This window comes from Papilio xuthus, unplaced genomic scaffold (genome assembly GCF_000836235.2).
Source record: "Papilio xuthus unplaced genomic scaffold, Pxut_1.1 DF828142.1, whole genome shotgun sequence".
Lineage (NCBI taxonomy): Eukaryota > Metazoa > Arthropoda > Insecta > Lepidoptera > Papilionidae > Papilio > Papilio xuthus.
In genome coordinates, this window is record NW_013530507.1 from 3773546 (window position 1) to 3796086 (window position 22541).

Genomic DNA, 22541 nt, shown 5'->3' on the forward strand with positions numbered 1-22541 from the left:
CTGAGCCACCGACGCTCTACAAAGAGACGTAGAATCAGAATATTAATAGCCTAATCAGACATGTCCAGTTTTCCCAAAAATAACAAGACCATATTACCCGTTCTTACTCTTACTGATATGTTCGGTTATAACTAAATACTCGTAATTGGTTAAGGACTTAATATCTTATCAATTTATTCTAATCTGATACTAATAAGTAAATCGTCGACCAATTTATCATCAACGTTTGATTACGACAAACGGATTTTTAGTATTATAATTAATGTGATAGTGAAATGGCGGAAAGAGTAAAAAAGAAACCACCATTCTTTACACTGAAGAGATGGAACAGTCAGAAGCAAAGCGAAGAAAACAATTGTCGGGCACCGATTACGCCGATACAAAATTCGACGCAATTTTTCAAGTCAACCCCATCACAAACACGTACACCAAGTACTCCTGTTATGGATACAAAGCCTAGAAAGTGAGTTGTTGCCATACAGTTCTTTCCGGTGTTCAAATTGGGCGCTACTTGAACTCGGTGTTGCTATTAGGAATTTCAATATAGCACTTAAAATGTGAAATTATACTCTAAATTACATATATGTCAATATTATTTTAATTAACATGTTCTGTTTTTAATCCTAATGGCGTGAATCTTTGAGGTTAGAAACAAAAAAAAGTTGACAAAATGTTGTGTTTTTGGCATGGGGAAGATAAATGACGCCATTAAAATTCTTTTTAAATAAATCATAAAGATTCTATCTGAGAATAAATAAAGGGTTGTTATATAGTTTTAAAAATCGATGTTTATAAACATTATCTTACTTACTAATATTATAAATGCGAATAGTTGAATGGATGGATGGATGTTTGAAGGTATCTCCGGAACGGCTGAACGGATTTCGATTAAATTTGGCACACATGTAGAACATAGTCTGGAAGAACACATAGCCTACATTCTTAGATTTTTAATTCCGCGCGGACGGAGTCGCAGGCGACAGCTAGTAAGCGATAATTTGTTGGTGTTATTTTTATAATTATTGATTTGATTAAATCGATCAAACACAACCGTTAGTTTAATTTGTTATCGGCACCACTACATTGCATTTTGGTATTACTTCAACGTGATAACGATATCTTTTATAATCTATACCCTGATATCATTTTCAAATAATAACAGGAATTGAAAATAACAATTCAACGGGATAATTACAATCAATGAGGAAAACGTAGGTAAGAAAAAGTAGTACAAATGTTGCCTAAGAAATGCTTGAGGAAAACACAGAGAAACTTTTTAAAGCATACGTACATTTTGTTTACACTAAACGGAAAATCACATCAGTTGTGTTTCCAGCACTAAACATGATACAAGATTTACCAAAACGGTTGATAAAAATGGCTAAAATCAACCTTTTTTGACTCGAACTTTGCCATTCCATACTTTGATTATTTATATTTGTTAATAGACAAGCGATCGCTCGCGAATAACAGCACAACATAGCGCGCACATGACAGCTGAATTCCGATAAAAGTCTCATCAAAATCGGTCCAGAAGTTTCGGAAATTACTCGGAACAAAGGCGGATTTGATAAACATAAAAAATCCTTAGAAACAAGGTAAATACAACATGTTTGCGATACGATTTTATTCCCATATTACATAGAGAAATAACAATTTTATTAACTGTATAGATGATTATGGAACAGCAGTTTAATTATGTAAAAGGCTTGCTTAAGTTTGTTGCACACAATCCAATATTGTAAGCAATATGTTAACTAGACGTCACTCACTACTTATGTAAAGAAACGTCTTCTAGTTGGTTTTCAATGTGGAACAATAAAGATTAGTAAAGAAGATAAACGACATGAGACGTACGTGCTTGAAATATAATTTATACGTACGAAATATTTATTTAGGTTATAGTGTATACTTAAAAGTTTCGCCACAAAGCATTTGCCTTATTATTTTATTACTAGTCGTACACGCGACTTCGTCCATGTGAAATACTGTATTTGTGTATCATTTTAATTATTTAGGCAACTTATTTTATTAACACTTATAGTACATAACAACAAAACATATTAAACTCACGAAACATTCACATTTACCTCATATATTCTAAAACAAACTCTCATACCCTAATGTTATTTTGCACCCCCTTTTCAACCTTTTTAACTCATTTTTCGCGTTTAAAATTAGCCTATATCCTATCCCAGGTTCTAAACTATCTGCGTACCAAATTTTATTTAAATCGGTTTCGTAGTATTTGCGTGAAAGAAGGACAAACAGAAAGACTAGTTACTTTCGCATTTATAGTATTAGTAAGGATTACACTAACAACTTACTCTGATTTCGCATTGGTAGATAGATATAGAGAAGGAAAATGCTTTATGAGTGTTACACATGTTCTTCAGACTATGAAAGCTTTTATCGGCATCGTCAGCTCATTCTGTTCTTTATCGCGAAATAGGAGCCTACTCCATGTTAGGGATGACTTGCAACTTGTGCTTGTAGCTCGTAAATTGTTACTTGTTCTTTCTTGTCTAACAGAATATCTGCAGGAGGTATAAAGGAATTAGTACAATGTCCGCTTTGTTTAGAAGTGTTGCACAATCCAAAAATGTTGCCCTGTCAGCATACATTTTGCCAAGCCTGTCTAACCGTATATGTGGATGGTAAGAAAAAAACTTCTTCTGTAACACACTTATGCGTTAATTCTATTTTAATAGTGTCCAATGAAATAGTTTTCTTTATTTATCTGTCCCATAAGGAATTCTTTAATTTATGACGAACCATAAAATAGCTAACGTAACTTTCTACTTTGTTATCGAGTTCAGATCAGTGTACACGTAAGGAAAATAAAATCAATCATATTAAATTAAATTGGTTTGATGTTGAATATTCTTACTAAATCTACACTAAGAGTCATCAAACCCTTGGGTCCATAGTCACTAAAGGAGTCAGGAACTATTTAACGTATTTGAGTGGGGTAGTCAGAAAATAACTGCCGTGATACTTGCATTAATACATACAGTATTCTCTCTTTTGTCAAAGAGCATGTAAGGTAAGCAAAGATATATTAATTGTACATTAAAGGACAATTTCAGCAGAACCAATAATCGACTGTCCGATATGCTGCACGAGAATACAAGTGCAGGGAACAAACTTCGTAGACGAGCTTCCGTCGAATTTGTATATCGATACACTACTGCAGATGGTTGGTATTAGTACTACGAAATCTAAGCAGCCTGTAACCCCGCCGTCGACACCAGCTGGTCTGCAGACTGTTGATTTGTTCGCTGGAGGAAGTCGCTGTAGTCATTGTCGATCTATGTGCGATACTGTTGACGTCACAACTTGCGAACACTGCAAATTGGTTTGTATTTTTTCGTTTACACATTAAATGTTACGATTCTTTTGAAATCTAAACGTTTAAATGTTTACCTATTAGTATTTAGAATCCAAAATAAATCTAGATCCATTTAGAAACAGAAAATCTGTTGCTTATACGATCCATCGAATTTTGGAATTCCTCTCAGTACGACACTTTATCTAATCTATTTATCATAATTAATACAAATCTAAATAATATTAATATTGTAATTATTTATTTATCAAGCTGTGATTTAATGTTATCGTTACTCAGTTCGTTTATTTTAACGATTTCAGAAATTCTGCAAAGTATGCTGGTCCCAACATATAGAGGATATGCGTACTCAAATCGGCTCTATCTTGAAGCAACTCGACTCTGCTGCTAATCGACTTGAACATAAGATTGAATATTATAAGGTGACATAAATGTACAGCCATTTCCTAATATCAAGTAGATTAGTTTAAAAGTGCGAATCAATTATAGCAAAACAACTCAGTCTAATTTATTACGAATGACATTATTTGTATCCTAATCAGTGATAGCCCAAAATCAATTTCAAAAATATATAATACTTACACAAATAAAACAATGTGTCATGAACTAAAATCATTATATCTAATATCATGAAAGATAAGATAGTAGTAGAAAAATAACTTCAATCGATATTTATGTTAGAATTAGCTGTAGCCCGCGACGCCGACCGCGCGGAATTAAAAAAAAATAGTAGTCTATGTGTACTTTCAGACTATGTTATATATGTGTGCCCAATTTCATCTAGATCTGTTCAGCTGTTCTGGAGATATCTTCAAACATCCATCCATCCATCCATCCATCCATCCATTTAAACAGTCGCATTTATAATATTAGTAAGATAAGATTTCAAATAAATAATGAGTCAATTGTACATTCTTGGACGCCAAAAATCTGAATCTGAACTTTAACAGAAAAACAACACAATTTCTTATCGTTAAAGGTCTGCGTCATACGTCTTCAACGAAGGACTTAGAGCTTACCCAATTTTACTATGCCATAATCAACCACGCTGTCCCAATTCATATTGGTTGACTATAGTCTAAAGATACCCTTGTTTATATTTCCAGGATCGTTGCGAGCGTATCACAGAACAAATAAATATAGTAGCTGAAGAGAAAATCAATGCTATACTCGAAGCTAAAGGAAATTTACTACAAGAGGCGTCGGAGCTTACCAAAGCGGGTGACATGTCTGCACTCGCGCTTCAGTCTTCTTTGCAAGAAGCAAAGGAAGTGGCCACTAAAGCAATGACTACTACAGAAATTAATGACGATAATGATAAGGTACAGTAACATTTAAAGGAATGTAATCTGTTTGTAAACTAATTTAATTCTTTAAATACTTTACCTTCCAATCGATTCATAAGGTCGATTTTCATGTATTCATCCAATGGTCGGTTTAATTGGAAAGGGATTGAATATGTTTATTGACATTAGGCGAAAGGGTAAAGATGAGTTCTCACTAAACTTGACTTATCAACTTAGAAGATTTGTACTCACAATATTTAACTAGGCTTTCTAGCTTTGATTATCTCTCTAAATTAGTTATCGATCAGTATATTTTAAACAGGTAACGACATTTATAAATCTCCATCAAAACGCCCTGCAACTCTTGACAGAAGTGTCCAAATGGGACGCCAATCGTTTTGTGTTCGACAAGGAAAATTTCTGCATAGAGTCGGACGCCGCGACGCCGCTGGATGCTGAGTCTGACGATCCTCTCCCAGAGGACGCCAAACACAACAACCCACTTGAGAACGAAGACAGTTTGACACTTTACTACAGGTTCGGTCATTTAATTCCTTTAATGTAAGCGAATTTTATTCATACTGTCATTCCTTGCTTTCGTTTTGAAAAAAACAGAGACCACTATATTTCCGTGCGATCCTTGAGACACAATGACCACACTAAAAGGAGTGGTTATAAGTCGTAGTATTTTGTGTCTATTTGATTTTCGCCATTTTAGCGCTGATGGTAACTTTTTGTATCGGGGATGTGTTCGAACTAATAATATAGATAGAATTAACTGCCGCATAACATCAACAGGCGCGTTTATATCGGAAAGATGCAAACACTGCAATTTACAAGCAATCGCCTATCTATTTATAGAGATTAATATGTCTGACGAGCTGGTCTTTTTATCCAAAGGTCTCGTAACTTCACACCGCATTACGTATGGCGTAAGACGGCACGTCCCTGCGGGGTCGGCATCGGGCCGTGGAGCGAGCATCTCTACATCTGTGCCACAGACAGCCACAGCGTGCTGGTGGTGGAGCGAGCACAGGCCCGCACCGTCATGCGACTCTCCTGTGAGGACATGCTGTGTCCTGTACACATTGCATTCCTCAAGAACTTGGGAGAGATATACGTTACAGGTAATTATTACTGTGCTTATTTCCAGCTCTCCGTGGACTAACACGACCGTAATTCGGGACTAAGATAACGCGTTACTTTTTTTTTGTGTTACTTAACCTGAAGACCACGTGTTTTAGTCTTGATTACATCACCGCTGTGGTCGGCGACTCCATCTTCGCGGAATTAAAAAAAAAATATAAGTAGCGTATGTGTTCTTCCAGAATGTGTTCTACATCTATGCCATATTTTAGTAAGTAAGATATCTTCAAACTAGCATCCGTACATACGTCCATCTAAACAATTGCAACTATAACTCATCGCCCATAACTTAGGGTAGGCTCCGAGCCCCTCGGTGGGAACGTATAGTGAGCTGATGATGATGATTGCAAATATTTATTTAAATTATTGGACCTCCTATGCCTTCAATTTTATCGTAATGCACCAGGGCAACATAAACTTTATAGGGGGTCTTAATAATTATTTCCATTGTTTAGATTGTGAAGAAATTGTGCCATTTTGTAGATAAATGGAAGCACTGTATCCACGTGTTCTCGAAGGATGGCGAGCACTTGCGGTCTCTAGGTCAGAAGGGCAGTCGTGTGGGACAGTTTCGGTCTCCCGAGGGCATCGCAACAGACAGCGCGCAGCAGCTGATATACATCGTCGACACTGGCAATGATAGAGTACAGGTACGAATTAACCCACTCCTCGTTGCTTTTGAAACCAAAATTCCAATATAAAACATATCCCACTTCCATCCCTCTTTTGTCAAAGATAAGGAGAAGGATGACGATATGTTTTGTATGGGAGTTTTGGTCTCAGAAGCCAACGATAAGTCTGATGTATTTAATGTTTTATATTATTAAATAGCGAACGAGAAGAGCTAGAATCGCCGAAATAGCGAAGCGACCGCTGCCCACAGAGAATTTTCCCTTCTTATACGTCCTCTCCTCCATCAAATATACTACCCTTCCCATCTTTTCGCGGAAGGGGAAAACGCGTAACTGCCTTCAAGCGTTTCTGTGTGGTTGTGGTATTTCACCGGTCGATCTAGCCGTATATGTAAGAATTTAAAAGAGTTCATGTTTTTTTCTAGATCCTCCAACCTGATGGTAAATTTGTCGATCAAATAGGAGTAGCAACAAAGCAGCAATCGTCTAATACAGCTAGCGTTTGGGATACCAAAGAAATTCTATGCACGGAACTGAACGCTCCCACCGCCGTCGCTATCTCAAATGATCGAGTTATCGTATTGGACAGTGGGAATCGACGGGTTAAAGTCTATAACAAACAGGATAAAAGCAAAGTTTTGGAATTCGGTTCTTTAGGTCAAAGGAAAGGGCAATTCAGACAACCGGAGGTCCTAGCTGTTGACCCTTTAGGTTTTATTCTGGTAGGAGATTCAGGTAATTGTAGGGTACAGGTGTTCAAACCTAACGGTCAATTGGTCAGAGTTTTCGGTAGATTGGGTACCGAAGCTGGTAAATTCGGATGGATATCAGGTATCCATGTTACAAAACAATTGGATATCATTGTAAGCGATACTAAAAATCATAGCGTTAATTTCTTTTAAATAAAACCACCAATGTAACGTTATTGTTTTTTAATTAAAATAAAATGTTATTAAAAAAAAACACATCACTGGTTTATTGAGTGCAAATAATTTTACAATGAAAATATTTTTCACATTAAATTTTTATATCACAAAAACAGACGTAATTTTATAATGTTTATATAATTAAAAATGATATGCAATATATTAAAAGTAAGAAAATTTAAATCAATGATTTATGTAATCTATGCTTTATTTTTAATTTCATAGCAAAATTACTTTACCTATTTGCTTATTGACCTCTATAAATGGACTGGCTATAAGACCTAGTACTTTGTGCCGATTTGATTTTAGCCATTTTGGTACTAATGGTAACGCTTTGTAGATTAACTGTACGAAATATCAACAGGCGCGTTTTAATCGGAACGAAACAGAAGTTGTAGTTTCCTAGCAATCGCCTATCCATTTATGAAGACCAGTGTTTTTTTTTCATTTTGCTTATTCTATGGAATTGAATTGAGGTTATAAAAATCTAAAAGCTTCTTTTTATAAAATATAATTAGTTATTTTTAATTCATAAGATTCACAACGGACCCGTTTTTAGCTATTTTTTGCTATGAAATTTCTTAATATTATGTTTTAATAAAGCTGATACTTAAAACTATATGATAGAGTATTACATAGGCCTATGTTATATCAAAAACGAAAAAAAAACAAAAGTAATATTCAAAGAAAAACCTAGATTAAATAATCGATAACATCGACTAGATCTAGTTTGTTTAAAAAACTATTTTAACATTGTAGAAAAAAACATACATGTTTAATATAATAGAATATTTATTACAATGTTATGAAAGTTGCTTATATCAAATATACAGAAAATCAAGTATAATACAAAAAAATATATATCACAAATGTGATGTAATTGACTGACAAGAAAAAATAACTGACATTTTAACGGCCATTTCAATTTAGAATAAAAACATCCAAATTCAAATATCATATTCCAAGACTGGTTTTTTAAATGTAAAAAATTAAAAAAAAAAACAAGATAAAAGCGCCAAAAATTCATATTTCTATTGTAATGGATACATTAAAAATGACTACATGAGAAAAAAATCTGTAATTCTCTGAAGTAATTAATTAAAAAAATATATTTTAATCAAATTGTTAGTTTGTTTGTCGATTTTGTGACTTGACAAAATGAATATTATATTTTTAAATTAAATTCATTGAAATATTTGTTGCTATTGTGAGTTTTGTTATTTTAACATATGGCTTAACTCAGTCTCGATTGGCTAGTTTTAAAAAAAAATATTTACAATTATTTACAAAATTGAGATTAAAAGTCACAAAATTAAATGAATGAATAAAAGAATAAAAATAAGCCAAAAATTACTATTTTTTGCAACAATTTTTTTTTCATTAAAATCTCATTAAGTTATAACTTTTAATACTTTTCAATTGTTTTCTTGATTACTTTTAAAAAGCAACATTGATAAAATCCTTTTTTGTTTAATAACCTTGAGTAACCAAATATAACAACACTGGCTATAAATATTGATTGTTGTCAACATTACAGAATAATTCGACTATTGTTTTATAATGAAATCTACAACAAATGTATTTTCAAATAAGAAAATGATTTGAAAAACATTTTGAGAGATAATTAGTACATAATGTACATAATTTAATTTTTACAATGTCAAAACTTAGTAACACTTTTTTTTTACTAAATGTAATCATATATATCATAAAAGAGATCTTGTTTACAAAATCTTATGAATGAGATTCAATATAAAGTTCAAACATAGAATATTTAAAGGCTCAATGGTGATAACTTTATAAAACTTCAATAATATACATAAAATTCTCTATTTTTTATATAAAGGAAAGGGGCAAACAAGTGGACGGAACACCGTGGTGGACCATCCATGGACATCTGCAACACCATAGAATCTACAATTGGGTTGCTGGCCTTTTAAATATATTCTCTAATTATATTGTATATTTGACTACATCTATTATATTATTTAATGAAAAAACACCAATATCTGTGAAATTTCATATTCATCAAACATTAAATGTGTCAAAACTTGAAGTTGACAAGACCATAACTGTGTATTAACATTTGTACGCAATCAGTGAAGAATATTCAATATCTAACTTTACTATGTTATTTCATTTAACTATTGTATAAAACTTATAAAGCTCATTACTTGTGACTGTTGTAAATATTTACATAGCTAGAAAAAAAAAGATATTCTGTTGATTATATCAATTATAAATACCAGGCAAGACTACTATGATGATCTGCAAGGTTGACACCTGCTGATGGAATGGCTATCACCAAGAATAACCGAGTCCTGATCTGGAGGTGGTCCTTCACTCTTGTCATGTTGTCTCTGAAACATAACAATAAAGATAAATTATCTGTTATTAACCTTTACAATAATAAATTGTTGAGTCACATCATTGACACACATGACTGCCAGATTAAATGAACATACACAAAGGATAATATAACACTAAATCTATCTATCTTACTAATATTATAAATATAAATGTTTAGATGGATGGATTTTTATTTAAAGGTATCTTCAGAATGACTCAATGTGTCTTAATGATATTTGGCATTGATGTAGAACATAGTCTGGAAGAACACATAGGGTACTAATTAAGTTTTTTATTTCACACAAATTCCTAAACAATTGAACAGAACTTGAGAAAACTTTTATAGGATACTAGGTGTCGGCCACATCTCCATCTGGGCGGATTAAAGAAAAATTTATCAGTAATCTATGTGCTCTTCCAAACTATGATCTATAATATATGTATGCCAAATTTCATATAGATCTGTTGAGCCGTTCTGGAGACTCCTTCAAACACACATCCATCCATTTAAACTTTCGCATTTATAATATTAGTAAGATTTTAAAGACCACAGAATGTTTGTGCCTTAAATTATTTAACTCTGATGTTAATTTATCTATATTATTGAAGCTATCATCATTTTCAGCGAGTTTTATTAAATGTAATCATAATAATGTTAAAAAAATTACCTTTAACTCTGTAGCCAAGCTACGGAATGTGTCTTCAACATTAGTATTATCTTTAGCTGATGTTTCCATTACAAACATTATCTCTGGTACATATCGACAGAAGGATTTAGGTTCATCTTGTTCTACTTCCCGCTGGTCTGTTAGATCACACTTGTTGCCAATGAGTGACACAATAACATTAGACGAAGTGTACCTTCGCACTTCTTCAATCCATTTTTGTAATGACAAAAATGTGGACCTCTTTGTTATGTCATACACTGAAAAAATTATGTTTATCTAGTTACAAAAAAATTGAAACATGGTTATTTTAGTTCTTCCAATTTAATAGGAAAACACTATTTTTATAACAATTTGTAGATGATTACATGTTATTACATAAACTACATAAATTTTACCTGTGTATGAGTGTTTTATATGGACTGTTTAACATTTATCTAATTGCCCAGTAATTTAAACAATTATTGCTTTTCGAAACTGCGTAATATTGACAGTAATAGTGTTAAGCTTTGCCAGATTTGTTAAGAGAAGGTGATGCCCAATACGTGAATTTTCATATAATTTTTACAATAAGGAAGTGTACTTTATTTAACATACCTATAATTACTCCATTTGCTGAGCGATAATAACTTTGAGTAATTGTACGAAACCGCTCTTGTCCCGCCGTATCCCATATTTGAAGCTGTTTAAAAATCATTACATTTAAATATAACTCTCCTTATATTCTAAGTAACAAACTATTAGTCCACACAAACCTTGACCCTCTTTCCGTCGACAATTAAAGTTTTCATAGAAAAGTCTACGCCTATTGTATTTCCGTGCCTTTCAATAAAATTTCCGGATTTCAATCGTTGCACAATACATGTTTTTCCTGTACCACAATCACCGATGAGCACAATTTTGAAAAGGTAATCGAACTGTTCGTCAGGAACACTCATTAAAGTATTTGGATTTCGGTTACTCATGATTAAAATTTGATTATTTTTTTTAAACTTATGTTTACGTTGTTAGCCTGACAACCATTTCTGATTTTTGACATAATGTTTTCTTCAGAAAAAAACATTTATCCCGCGTAGGCTTACGGCCATTAAACCAATTGTTTGTAAAAGCCGTTTAAATTATGTGATACTAAGATAATTGACATAAAGCTTTGGAAAATAGGAGAAAAATGAAAACTAAGATGATGATCATTTCTTTTCCAAATTTCAAAATTATTTAAAAATTAAACGAACCAAATGACCAGGGATAATAATTTTGTTGTTGTCTATCAGTTTGACAATGACAGTAAGCCAATTGACAGTTGATTTTATTAGTTGATAATGAAAATTGATTTCTTTTCAATTCAAAACTGTTTTACTTTTCTCTTAAATAAATAACAACAAATAGAGTTATCGTATTTCACAGTATTCACTATGAATAAGATTTTTCTTCTTCTATCCTTCAAATTATTGATATGTTTTAGTAACTCAGTGGAGGTAGTACAAAACTTATACGAATTCTTTTCAATGTTTAACTTTGTGTAATATGGAATTCAAATATTTCAGATACCAGAAGAATTTCAAAAATCAAATCATACAAATAATTGGGCCGTTTTAGTTGATACATCTCGTTTTTGGTTCAATTACCGGCATGTAGCGAATGTTTTATCAATTTATCGTAGCGTGAAGCGTCTTGGAATACCGGACAGTCAGATTATTTTGATGATTTCCGACGATATGGCTTGCAATCCTCGTAATCCACGACCTGCGACAATCTTCAACAATGCTCATGGACAGATCAGTGTTTACGGAGATGATGTAGAAGTGGACTATAGGGGTTATGAAGTGAGTTCCCATTTACATTTTAAGTCCACCTTAATCTTAATAATTAGTATGGGAAATCTACATTTACAGTCTCTCTTAGTGTCCAATAAGCTTATTTGAATCTTATTGCAGTTCATCAAAGGCCTGTAATCATGTATATTTTGCAAATTTGTTTAAAACCTTTTTGCTTCAGGTGACTGTAGAAAATTTTATTAGATTACTGACAGGTCGAGTTCATCATGATACACCAAGGTCTAAAAGGTTGCTCACTGATGAGGGTAGTAATATACTTATTTATTTAACTGGTCATGGTGGTGATGGGTTTCTGAAATTCCAAGATTCAGAAGAAGTTACTAGTCAAGAACTGGCTGATGCTTTGGAACAAATGTACCAAAAGAAAAGGTAACATAGTTGTGTTTAGTATTTATTTTTAAAATATTATACAGTTGAAATTGAACAAGCAAGAAACCTCTAAAGTGAGAGTCATTGTCAGTTCCTGGCGAACAACCTTCCATAAGTTAGAAACTCAGGGTAAGAGAGAAACCTATATATGCAGGAAAAATATTTCTGTCCTTTAGACTCTTGTTTATCCAGATTCAACTGAATTAAAAAACAGGATTTTTTATAGAAATGGTTCATGACACAATTTATGGCATAGGTTCATATTGTGCTTTTAAATTTATATGTGCATTTTGTTTCAGATATAATGAAATATTCTTCATAATAGATACATGTCAGGCATCATCTATGTATGAGAAGTTTTATTCACCAAATATTTTAGCCACTGCTAGTAGTTTAGTCGGAGAGGACTCTTTATCTGTAAGTAGACAAGAAAATCTTACTTCTTACTAATGTCATAAATGCAAATGTTTGGATGGATGGATGTTTGTAGGTACCTTTAGAAAGGCTCAACAGATCTCTCTAAAATGTAGCATAGATGTAAAACATATTCTGGAAAAACATATTGGCTACAAGAGAAGTTTTTTTTAATTCTGCACGGATGTGTATCCTATTAGTTGCTTGAAAAATAAAATAAACTGTGAATTCCAATTGTTTTTAAAATCTTGTTACCTTTGTCTTTTTCTAAGAGACAGAAGGTTGGGAAGATTGTTGTTACACATGTGTTATACAAATGGAAACTCAAGACATAAAGAATTTAATTAGGATGTTTTAAAAAAAACATGAATTTAATTTTTTTTATTCTATAATAATTTTCTTTATTTCCAGCATCATGTTGACTATTTAATAGGTGTGTACATAATAGACAGATATACATACTTTGTACTAGAATTTCTGGAAAATGTACATCCCAATAGCAAGAACACTATGTCAGAGTTTGTAAGTATTAATTTATAATCATCAGCTCACTATACGACCCACCCGAGGGGCTCGGAGCCTACTTTAAGTTAAGGGTGATTAGGCCATAGTCAACCACGCTGGCCAAGGGCGGGTTGGTTGACTTCACACATATCTTTGAATTTCTTCTCAGATAAGTGCAGGTTGCATCACGATGTTTTCCTTCACCGTTAGAACGTCGGATAAATGTACATATGTAAATCGAAAATCGAAAAACACATTGGTACATGGCGGGATTCGAACCTAGGACCTGCAGATTGCAAATCAAGTGCTTGACCACTGAGCCATTGACACTATAATTTTTTCTATTAAATATATAAATATAAATTAATCTACTTTCTCTTATTATTCTAATGACTTCCACTCTTTTAATGAAAAATAACAATTTTTTAGTATATTTTAAATTTTTTTAGTTAGCGGTTTGCCCGCGAAGTGCCTGTCTGTCTACAGTTGGGGTCAGGAAAGATTTGTTTAACCGAGACCCAAGCAAAGTACCAATAACAGACTTCTTTGGGTCAGTACGACCTGTTATTATTACAAGAAAGCCTATTGAAATATTAGAAATACCAAAGAGAAAGAAACAAGCCCCAGCAGAGTAAGTAAAATTTTTTTACATTTTAAAATTTTTCAAAAAGACACCATGAAACAGCAATAGTATTTAAGTGTTGTGATTTTGAAAAATCAACCATTTTTAAATTAATTATTTTTACAGGAACAAGACCAAAATAGTAGAAAAGATGAGTTACCTACCTCAGTTTCCAGTGCATTTAGTACAAACTACATAATGTAATAAAATTATGAATTAAAAACGTTAATTTATTAATTTTTTGTTTTCTTTCTCACATTTAAATTTATAATATTATAAATATTTTTTTATTAAAAAAAAGGTATGAAAAAAAAGCAGTCTTACTTATTACTAATATAAATGCGAAAGATTAGATGGATGAATGTAAAGTATCTCCGGCTCAACGGATCTTAACATGTGTTAAGTTACGCTTATTATATTTTCTTTAATTCTGCGCGATCAGAGTCGCTGGCGACAACTAGTAGGGGTGTGGCGAAAAACCACGTAGCCAAACTTGCGATCCGTCATTGGCGCGAAAAACGAGGGACCCATGACAGAGCGCGAGTTTGGCTACGTGGTTTTTCGCCACAGTAATAATGACACACATTTTCACAGTATTAAACTTTTTATTTCTCTATAAGTACTAAGAATAAAATTTTAACATTATGTAAACACAACCGATCATTACAGTTGTAATATAGCAACAAGTTCACACCGCATTCATCTCACGTCATGATATGAGATCATATTCTACAGGACTATAGCACCAATTCCGTTACTATCATAGGCCATTACTTTTTGGTCTAGTATTCGATTCATAACTATGTAGGTTCGTATCTCTAACTAATCGATTTCCTACACCAATCGAAGTAAAATAGTACACGCAAAGATTTTTTTTCTAAATTCAATATTTTTATTACTTTGTTATTTGGGTTTTCTTTGATTAAACGATGTCAACTTTTATAATAGTTTTTTTTTATTTTAGACGTTAAGCTTAGGCATAACTTTAATTCGTTAAACTCTTATGTTTGAACATAATTACCGTTCAGTTTTCATCACATTTCTAAACAATTAACTGTCCTTTAAGATTTTTATTCCCCTATAATTTTTAAAGAGAAACAATTATTGGAATCGAATACAGTGCCATCCAAACTTTTTGGCGGTTCTCAGTTTTTTACGAGACTCTTCGCATAATACAACATATGAAATATTTGTATACACTTCCCTCCAATCGCTGCAACTCGAAGCAAATCACAAGCCGCCATAAAATTTGAATCTTGTAATACTTTCATTCGTTTTCCAAAACAAAATTGCCTTTATAAAAATGATTTGATCGCAACATTTGATTTTTTTCAAAGGTGACTTATTAAGCTACAAATGTATTTAAATTAGAAGAGCTTGATTTAAAACTACGACTAGTTCATAGAACAGTACTAAAAAAAAATCTCTTTTTAACAACTAACCATCTATAAATTAATAACATTAAGCATAATATTTAACGCTGTTTTAAATAATTTTCTCTAGTAAATTCAAAATACTCATACATTCCACACATACACATTCATACATCTAACGCATATTTTGATAAAGATAATATTAATATTTCTTTTAGATTTTTGGTAAACTTGCAACACCGAAATACCATAAATTCATGTCAATGTCATATCGATATTTTGGTAACTTTATATTACTCTAAAAAAATAACTTTCTAGACGCATAATTAATAATTTGTCTATACACTAGCACGCAATTATTTACTGTACATAGGTACATAAATATTTTATACCAATGTACAATTTGTGCGATACATACTTTTATTAAACATTAAACATTTTTTTTTGGAAAACATTCATTTGTTCGTAAAAATATATATCATATACTTTGTTATTTCCTATTTTATATTTTGTACTTATGATTAATTGTTTTTATTGTGTACGTGAGAAGCCTCAGACATAAGAAAAAAAAATAAAAACAGCAATATTACTGTTAAAATCACAAATGACAAGTTTTTTTTTTATTAAAAAATTTAAGATAAGTTGCCATTGGTTCCACGCTTTTTGACCTTGAAATTTGAAGCTTTTCATGTCATATATTTTTTAAATAGAAATTAGACATGCTTTTAATATTTTTTTCTCTACATTTATATATTTTGTACATTTATTGAAGTAGTTTAAATTTTGTAAGATAAAAGCATGTTTGTATTATTTTAATAAATTGTTACTGGCATACGAATTATTTTGTAGAACTCGTAAAACACCTTATAATATTATAAAGAATAACAAATTAAATAGGATTATCAGATAACAGAAACAATAATATTTCTCACACTAAAAATATTAATAACTATGCAATCAACTATGTTATCACAAAAACAACGATATTTCATAAAATAACGAAAAGTTAATTTTGTAAAATTTATATCTTTAAAATTAAGATGAACGCGGTAGTTAACGAAAATTTGTAGAATCTTAAACTTCTTTCTTGAAATATCTTATACTTGAATTAAAAAAGTAATTGTTAAAATTCATAAATAATTTTCTAGCTTGCCACACAGTTCGTAAATATAGTTCAAAAATTTTAAACAATCGACTAATAAAATCCATACACAAATTTCTAAATATAGAAAGACATCCCATCATGAATAAGACAAAAAGTCAAGTAAACTACGTAATAAAAATTACATAACGAAACTTACAGATTTCATACGGATGCATATAATATTATATAACTATATAAATACAAACATATTAACACTTTCAGTGTCACCAAATTATCTGGCGTGGCTTCATACAAAAATGTAGTGGCATGGAATGTGTTAACTCGTATCATAAAATATATTAACTAGGCATCAAGATATTCAATTCTATGTTGACATGAGTAATCGTATCGAAGCTTTAACGACAGATGAATGTATTTCGTCGTATCATTTTGGACTATCGATCAATCTTTACTTCTTCAGCTTTGCGTCTCGCCTTTTGTTTAATGTCCAATGAAATGTTCAACGTGAAATATGCAGAAGTTCATTCATCCGTGGCTGCTGTTGTCGTCAGGTTGAACGATCTCGTAGTACTTGTCTATGGTATAATTGAAGAGCTGGAAATCGTATCTGGAACCATAAAACATTTATTTTTAAATAGTAATACGGTTAAGATGCTATCAAGTTATTACTAAATTAGCGGTTGCCGTCGACTTCGTCAGTGTAGAATAAAAAAAGCCTATAATATGCCTGCGTACATCTGCTACCTTCTCGTCAAAGTCCGGTTAAAAACGAGCCAGGTACTCCGGAGATTACCCGGAACAAACGCTAAATTTCGGGCAGACAGGCAAAAATAAAATGTTTTTTCGTTATCAGCAACGCAAATATAAAAGTATACGATTTTTTTTTATATCGATATCGAAAAACACTTTTTCTTTAATATAATAAGAACTTTACTTGTAAAGATTATAAAGTGCATCCAGCTGCGACTTCTTTAGTCTGGAGTAGAGATGGTTGATGATGTGTAGGGTTTGTGAGCCCTTGCCGCTGTTACGCCATTCCGGCTTCACCACCTCCTGCAGCCGCGCCATCTGTATCAGGAACCTTTGGTCTTCCTGTAAAATTAAAAACAAATCATCAATTTCGATCCTTAAGTGCAAGCATCGGTGGTTCAGTGGCAGAATGCTCGCCTGCCACGCAGGCGGCCCGGGTTCGATTTCCGGCCGATGCAACTTTTTTGGCCTTATTAAATTTATAAAATACTAGCTATCGCCCGCGATTCTATCCGCGCGGAATTAAAAAAAACTTAATTAGTAGCCTATGTGTTCTTCCAGATTATATTCTATACCTTCGACATATTCAGCCGTTCTGAAAATACCTTCAAACAAACATCCATCCAAAAATTCTCATTTATAATATTAGTAAGAAGTAAGAAGGTTGTATGTCGGTTTTTCTATCGTAGGTACTAATCTATCTAGATATATAAAAATCAATTGCTGTTCGTTAGTCGCGCTTAAACTCGAGAACGGCTGAACGGATTTATTTTATCTTGGTGAGAAAATTTGAATAACTAATTAAGTTTTTTTTTTCATTCCAAGCGGACAGACTCGCGGGCGATAGCTTGTATTCAATAAAAATTTTAAACAGTAATGGAAATTAAATATCTACAATAATAGTCATATAAATTATTACGAATTACGATCTCTTTATTTTATTCAAAACAACATACATATGTGCACATAAAATGTTTTCAAGTGATACGAAGTATTGATCACATCGCGTGACATGAAAAATTAGTTCAGTGAAGTAATAATTACCGATGCCACTTTCTACAAAGAAAAAATAGGTACGAATAACATTTTACACAAAGCAAAGCATACTTTTTTCCATTTAACATAACCTTTATTATAAAAACGACTATCATCTTTAAGGATTTGGATGGAATTATTATATTCTCCTTTCTTTTGTAATTTTAATTAGCTATTAAAATGTTATAGTAAAGTTTCTAGAAAAGCTATAAACCGTTTGTTAAGTTATCGAGATTTTGAATGGTTACTAGCTGACTAAAACGACATTCACGCGGAATTAAAAACAAAAAAACTGAATTAGTGACCTATGGGTTTTTCCAGACTATGCTCTACATATACGCATGTCACCGTCGAGCTCCGTGGAAGCATTCTGGTAACTTAAACTTTCGCTATTTTTATATTAATTATAAGTAAGACAAGATTAAAATACCTTCAAAAGAAGTAGTCGTAGAGTAACATTATAGATTCTAGATATTAAACTTTTAAGCTAAAAGTAGAGGAAAATAAACTTTCAAGAATGAAGACATTGACAATGGTTTGAATATTGTGTTAGTCGAAACTACCCCCGAAAGTCATTTTAGGAAAAACATATATACAATTCTAGTTATGTAACAGTCTATTAGTTAGGTTTCGATATAATGAAAAATGTGTACGCTGTCCTCGATTACATATATAGTAAGTAGACATATAAAACATAGCTGGTAATATTAATAAACATCATAACGGACGTAGAGTCGTTACGTTTGATGACGTGATCATTACAAATGGTTTGCAATACTTATATTTCATAGTTCATATTCAGCTGTTCTAAGCTAATATGAATTACGTAATACTAGTCATGGGTAACTGAACTAAAGCTTTATTTAGGTACAAATTTTTTGATCCTAAATAGAGCTATGATTTGCGTATCAAGCTGACCAACCAGTCATTATTTATCTATGGTATTGTCTATCGATATCTTTATAGCATGTTATACTCTATCAAAATAATGTATTTCATCTTATACTATAAATGCAAAAGTGTTAATGGATAGATGCTTGTTAGAAAGTATCTCCAGAACTGCTGCATGGATATCGCTGAAATTCGTCATAGATATCTGGACAGCATAGGCTACTAATTAAGTTTTTTTTTAAATTCCGCACAGATGGAATTGCGGGCCACTGCAAGTGGTGATGTAAACAAGACTAAATAACGTGGTCTTCACGTTAAATACCACATTAAAAAAATCTAACGCGTTATCTTAGTCCCGAATTATGATCGTGTTACCATACCGCGGATAACTAGTAATAAACACAGTATTACAGGTAATATCTCTCCCAAGTTCTTGAGGAAGGCTATTAACTTATTAGTTTAAATCCTTTTGCTCTTAAAGTATTGAAATAATTAATAAAATAAGATATAATACGTACGTCGAGAGTTTCAAACTTGAGTATGACGTCGAAGTTGAACTTGCAAGGAGTGCAAAACGCGGTGTAGGGAGTCCAGTGCATGTCAAGCGGTCGCTTCGCGCGAGCCTCGTCCACCACGTATGATACGAACTCCTCAAACATGGGGTAACGCTCCTTTGGCGGTGGCGGCTTCTCTGCTGATATCTGCAATACAACATACACTGTTATACATCAACCTGCTCTTTTCCTCGTCGGGTCGGGTCGAGGGTCGGCACAATATGTACCACACCTCCTCTCTATCAGCCGTCATATCTGAATTTACCCTTCTACCTTCCTACGCATCTCCTCTTTCACACAATCCATTCATACTTTATTTTGTAATTTTCTACCTTTGTAGCCATCCACGTTCAATCTCATTACTTTTTTGCTTATATCACCGTCATCCCTCCGCATAACATGTCCAAAACACGCTCACCTTTTACTCCTCAATTTCTCGATTTCTGGCGCTACTTACAAACTTTCTCTAATATACACATTCGTAACTTTATCCTTTACACAGTTATAACAATTTAAAAAATATGTACCCCTTTTTAAGGCGCGAGTTATACAAAAACGGCGTACGATGAAGACGCGACGTAGGCGCAGAGCTGGCATGGAGACGACGTGCCTGCTCCGTGGCGCTTGCGGATAATTCACATCGTGTCGAACGCCTACCTATATTTTGTATTGCAACTTTTTGAAGCGGCAAATTGCCTGCGCCTTCATCGTTCGCCGTTATTGTATAATTCGCCCCTAAGGCAATTTCGCCAACAGATGTACGTGAATGCATATTTTTAATAAAAAAAATCTTTGATAATGAAATACAAACACTTTATCTCAGAATTATTAATGGATTATGTTTTAACCCGTGTTTTATCTTTAGTAGGTATGTCACGTTGAATGGTTCTTACATTAGAGAAAGGCTGTTGGGTGTTGGGAGGTCACATGGAAGACGTAACGCCCTCTTGCGACATCGACTATTTTTATTGCTCGCACACATGTATGGAAAGCGATATTCGATTGATGTTTTTTGTATTTTTAAATGTTCTGTTTATGTTTAAATCGAATAATAATGGAAAACAAAACATACATTTTCAATGTTAAAACGTTGGTTTGAAATAAAAATAAATTAAACGAAACAAAATCTAACGACAAAATTAAATGATGAACAAAACGACCGCCATTGCGTTTTTTTTTTAGGGATAATATATATTATAATATCAAAAACCAGGATTATAAAAATTAAAAAAACTATTAATATCATTTTTAAGTTTGTCTAATTTGAATTGATTACCTTTCTATATTTCCGTACGATCCTGTGACCCATTTTATCGTGGAATGATTTTGGCCACGCGTGAACAATTTTATCATTGTAAGCTGACGCCAACCTTTCTAAAGGATGTCGCACTATGAGGAAAGTTATAGAATCCGATTGCGCTTTCTTCAACATTTCTACCGATGGTCTGACGTACTTCTTTCTTGCCAGTTCCAATGGAACCTCTTTAGTCTTATCCAAGAATGCAGCTGAATAGTTCGCCATAAGATTGAAGTTGTACATCCACGATGTAGAAGCCGCTTTGAATATGTTGCACCTGAGAACAAACAGACTTTTAATATAGATTAAAGTATAATATATCAGCTCACTATACGTCCCCATTGAGGGGCTCGGAGCCTACCCTAAGTTAAGGGTGATTAGGCCATACTCAACCACGCTGGCCAAGTGCGGGTTGGTTGACTTCACACATATCTTTGAATTTCTTCTCAGATATTTGCAGGTTGCATCACGATGTTTTCCTTCGCCTTAAGAACGTCGGATAAATGTACTTATGTAAATCGGAAATTGTAAAACACATTGGTGGGACACACAAAGGAGGGAGGATCTGCAGATTGCAAGTCAAGTGCTCGACCCCTGAGCCTCCGACGCTCTAGTATAAAAGTATACATTCTAAATTAAAATGAACCAAAAATATGTCTTGTAAAAGTCATTTAAACTATGAAAAATTAATTATGCAACATTGAACTAGTCTTATGCAAAACCGGGCACCAGACTAGTATGTAAATATTGTTTATATGTAGTAAATTTAAGTCAAAGGCTAACATTATGCAATATGTGTCAAACCACCAAACATGTTTGTATATTAAATTGTTAAATGTTATTTGAATATTTGTTAGAGTTAGCGTTGCATATTAACCTTGTTTTCATAACTTCAACTTGAATAAACTTAAAGCAAAAACTTAATAAATCCAAGACTTTATATTAAATGAATACGGAACGATTTAACTGTCGTATGATCGTCTGGTGACGGCAACGACTAATTTCTGATCCGTCGGGGGTCCATCTTCGAAACTAGTCGGTTCTTACGTGATTTAAGTTATACTCATTATTGTAATAATTCCTGTTATATAAAACAACGTATATTTTATAAACGTATTTCTCAGATAATTAAATTAATGACATGGAGAGTAAGTAGTAATTATTATTACAAACAGCAAACGAGCCTTGTAACATTGTTTACAAGCTACTTGTATTATATTGATGTCTCTTCCTTCCATATATCTTGTATGAATCTCAATATTTAACCTTAATACGATCCGAGCGTCGGTGCTGCACTTGACATGCAATCTGCAGGTCCTGGGTTCGAATCCCGTCATGTACCAATATGTTTTTCGATTTCCGATTTACATACGTACATTTATCCGACGTTCTTACGGTGAAGGAAAACATCGTGATGCAACCTGCACATATCTGAGAAG

At 32.8% G+C, this 22541-nt stretch overlaps 4 protein-coding genes and 1 non-coding gene across 7 annotated transcripts in view; 3 read left to right on the forward strand and 2 right to left on the reverse strand.

Moving 5' to 3' along the window:
- On the forward strand, positions 1-7374 carry LOC106114487 (RING finger protein nhl-1). 2 transcript variants are annotated; one of them, XM_013307720.1, is made up of 9 exons: positions 1-463; positions 2533-2657; positions 3093-3358; positions 3652-3771; positions 4456-4671; positions 4958-5172; positions 5536-5762; positions 6265-6431; positions 6839-7374. In XM_013307720.1, exons 1-9 carry the CDS (start codon positions 276-278, stop codon positions 7313-7315), a joined length of 2001 nt encoding a protein of 666 aa, XP_013163174.1. In that variant the 5' UTR covers positions 1-275; the 3' UTR covers positions 7316-7374. The 2 variants fall into 2 exon arrangements, with proteins under 2 accessions (XP_013163174.1, XP_013163173.1); XM_013307719.1 differs by having other exon boundaries at positions 2-463; positions 3090-3358.
- Positions 7375-8994: 1620 nt separating this feature from the next.
- On the reverse strand, positions 8995-11457 carry Rab19 (RAS oncogene family member Rab19). Its single transcript, XM_013307717.1, has 4 exons — positions 11109-11457; positions 10951-11035; positions 10357-10613; positions 8995-9699 (listed from the first exon to the last, which is right to left on the reverse strand). Exons 1-4 carry the CDS (start codon positions 11316-11318, stop codon positions 9598-9600), a joined length of 654 nt encoding a protein of 217 aa, XP_013163171.1. The 5' UTR covers positions 11319-11457; the 3' UTR covers positions 8995-9597.
- A 200-nt stretch (positions 11458-11657) lies between these two features.
- Positions 11658-14334, forward strand: PIG-K (Phosphatidylinositol glycan anchor biosynthesis class K). The gene is made up of 7 exons (XM_013307716.1): positions 11658-11828; positions 11898-12176; positions 12349-12557; positions 12857-12974; positions 13383-13493; positions 13925-14106; positions 14224-14334. Exons 1-7 carry the CDS (start codon positions 11766-11768, stop codon positions 14294-14296), a joined length of 1035 nt encoding a protein of 344 aa, XP_013163170.1. The 5' UTR covers positions 11658-11765; the 3' UTR covers positions 14297-14334.
- A 2206-nt stretch (positions 14335-16540) lies between these two features.
- Positions 16541-22541, reverse strand: part of LOC106114518 (carbohydrate sulfotransferase 11) — a 31443-nt gene continuing 25442 nt past the window's right edge. Inside the window, exons 4-7 of one of the 2 annotated variants that reach the window (XM_013307760.1) lie at positions 21082-21379; positions 19770-19952; positions 17510-17667; positions 16541-17182 (exon numbers count right to left, since the gene is read on the reverse strand). In XM_013307760.1, the coding sequence (XP_013163214.1) occupies positions 17101-17182; positions 17510-17667; positions 19770-19952; positions 21082-21379 (721 nt within the window). In that variant the 3' untranslated portion in view covers positions 16541-17100. The remainder of the gene's footprint in view (positions 17183-17509; positions 17668-19769; positions 19953-21081; positions 21380-22541) is intronic. The other variant, XM_013307759.1, reaches the window with a different exon arrangement.
- On the forward strand, positions 17713-17783 carry TRNAG-GCC (transfer RNA glycine (anticodon GCC)). The gene has a single exon. It is a non-coding gene; the product is annotated as a tRNA-Gly (tRNA).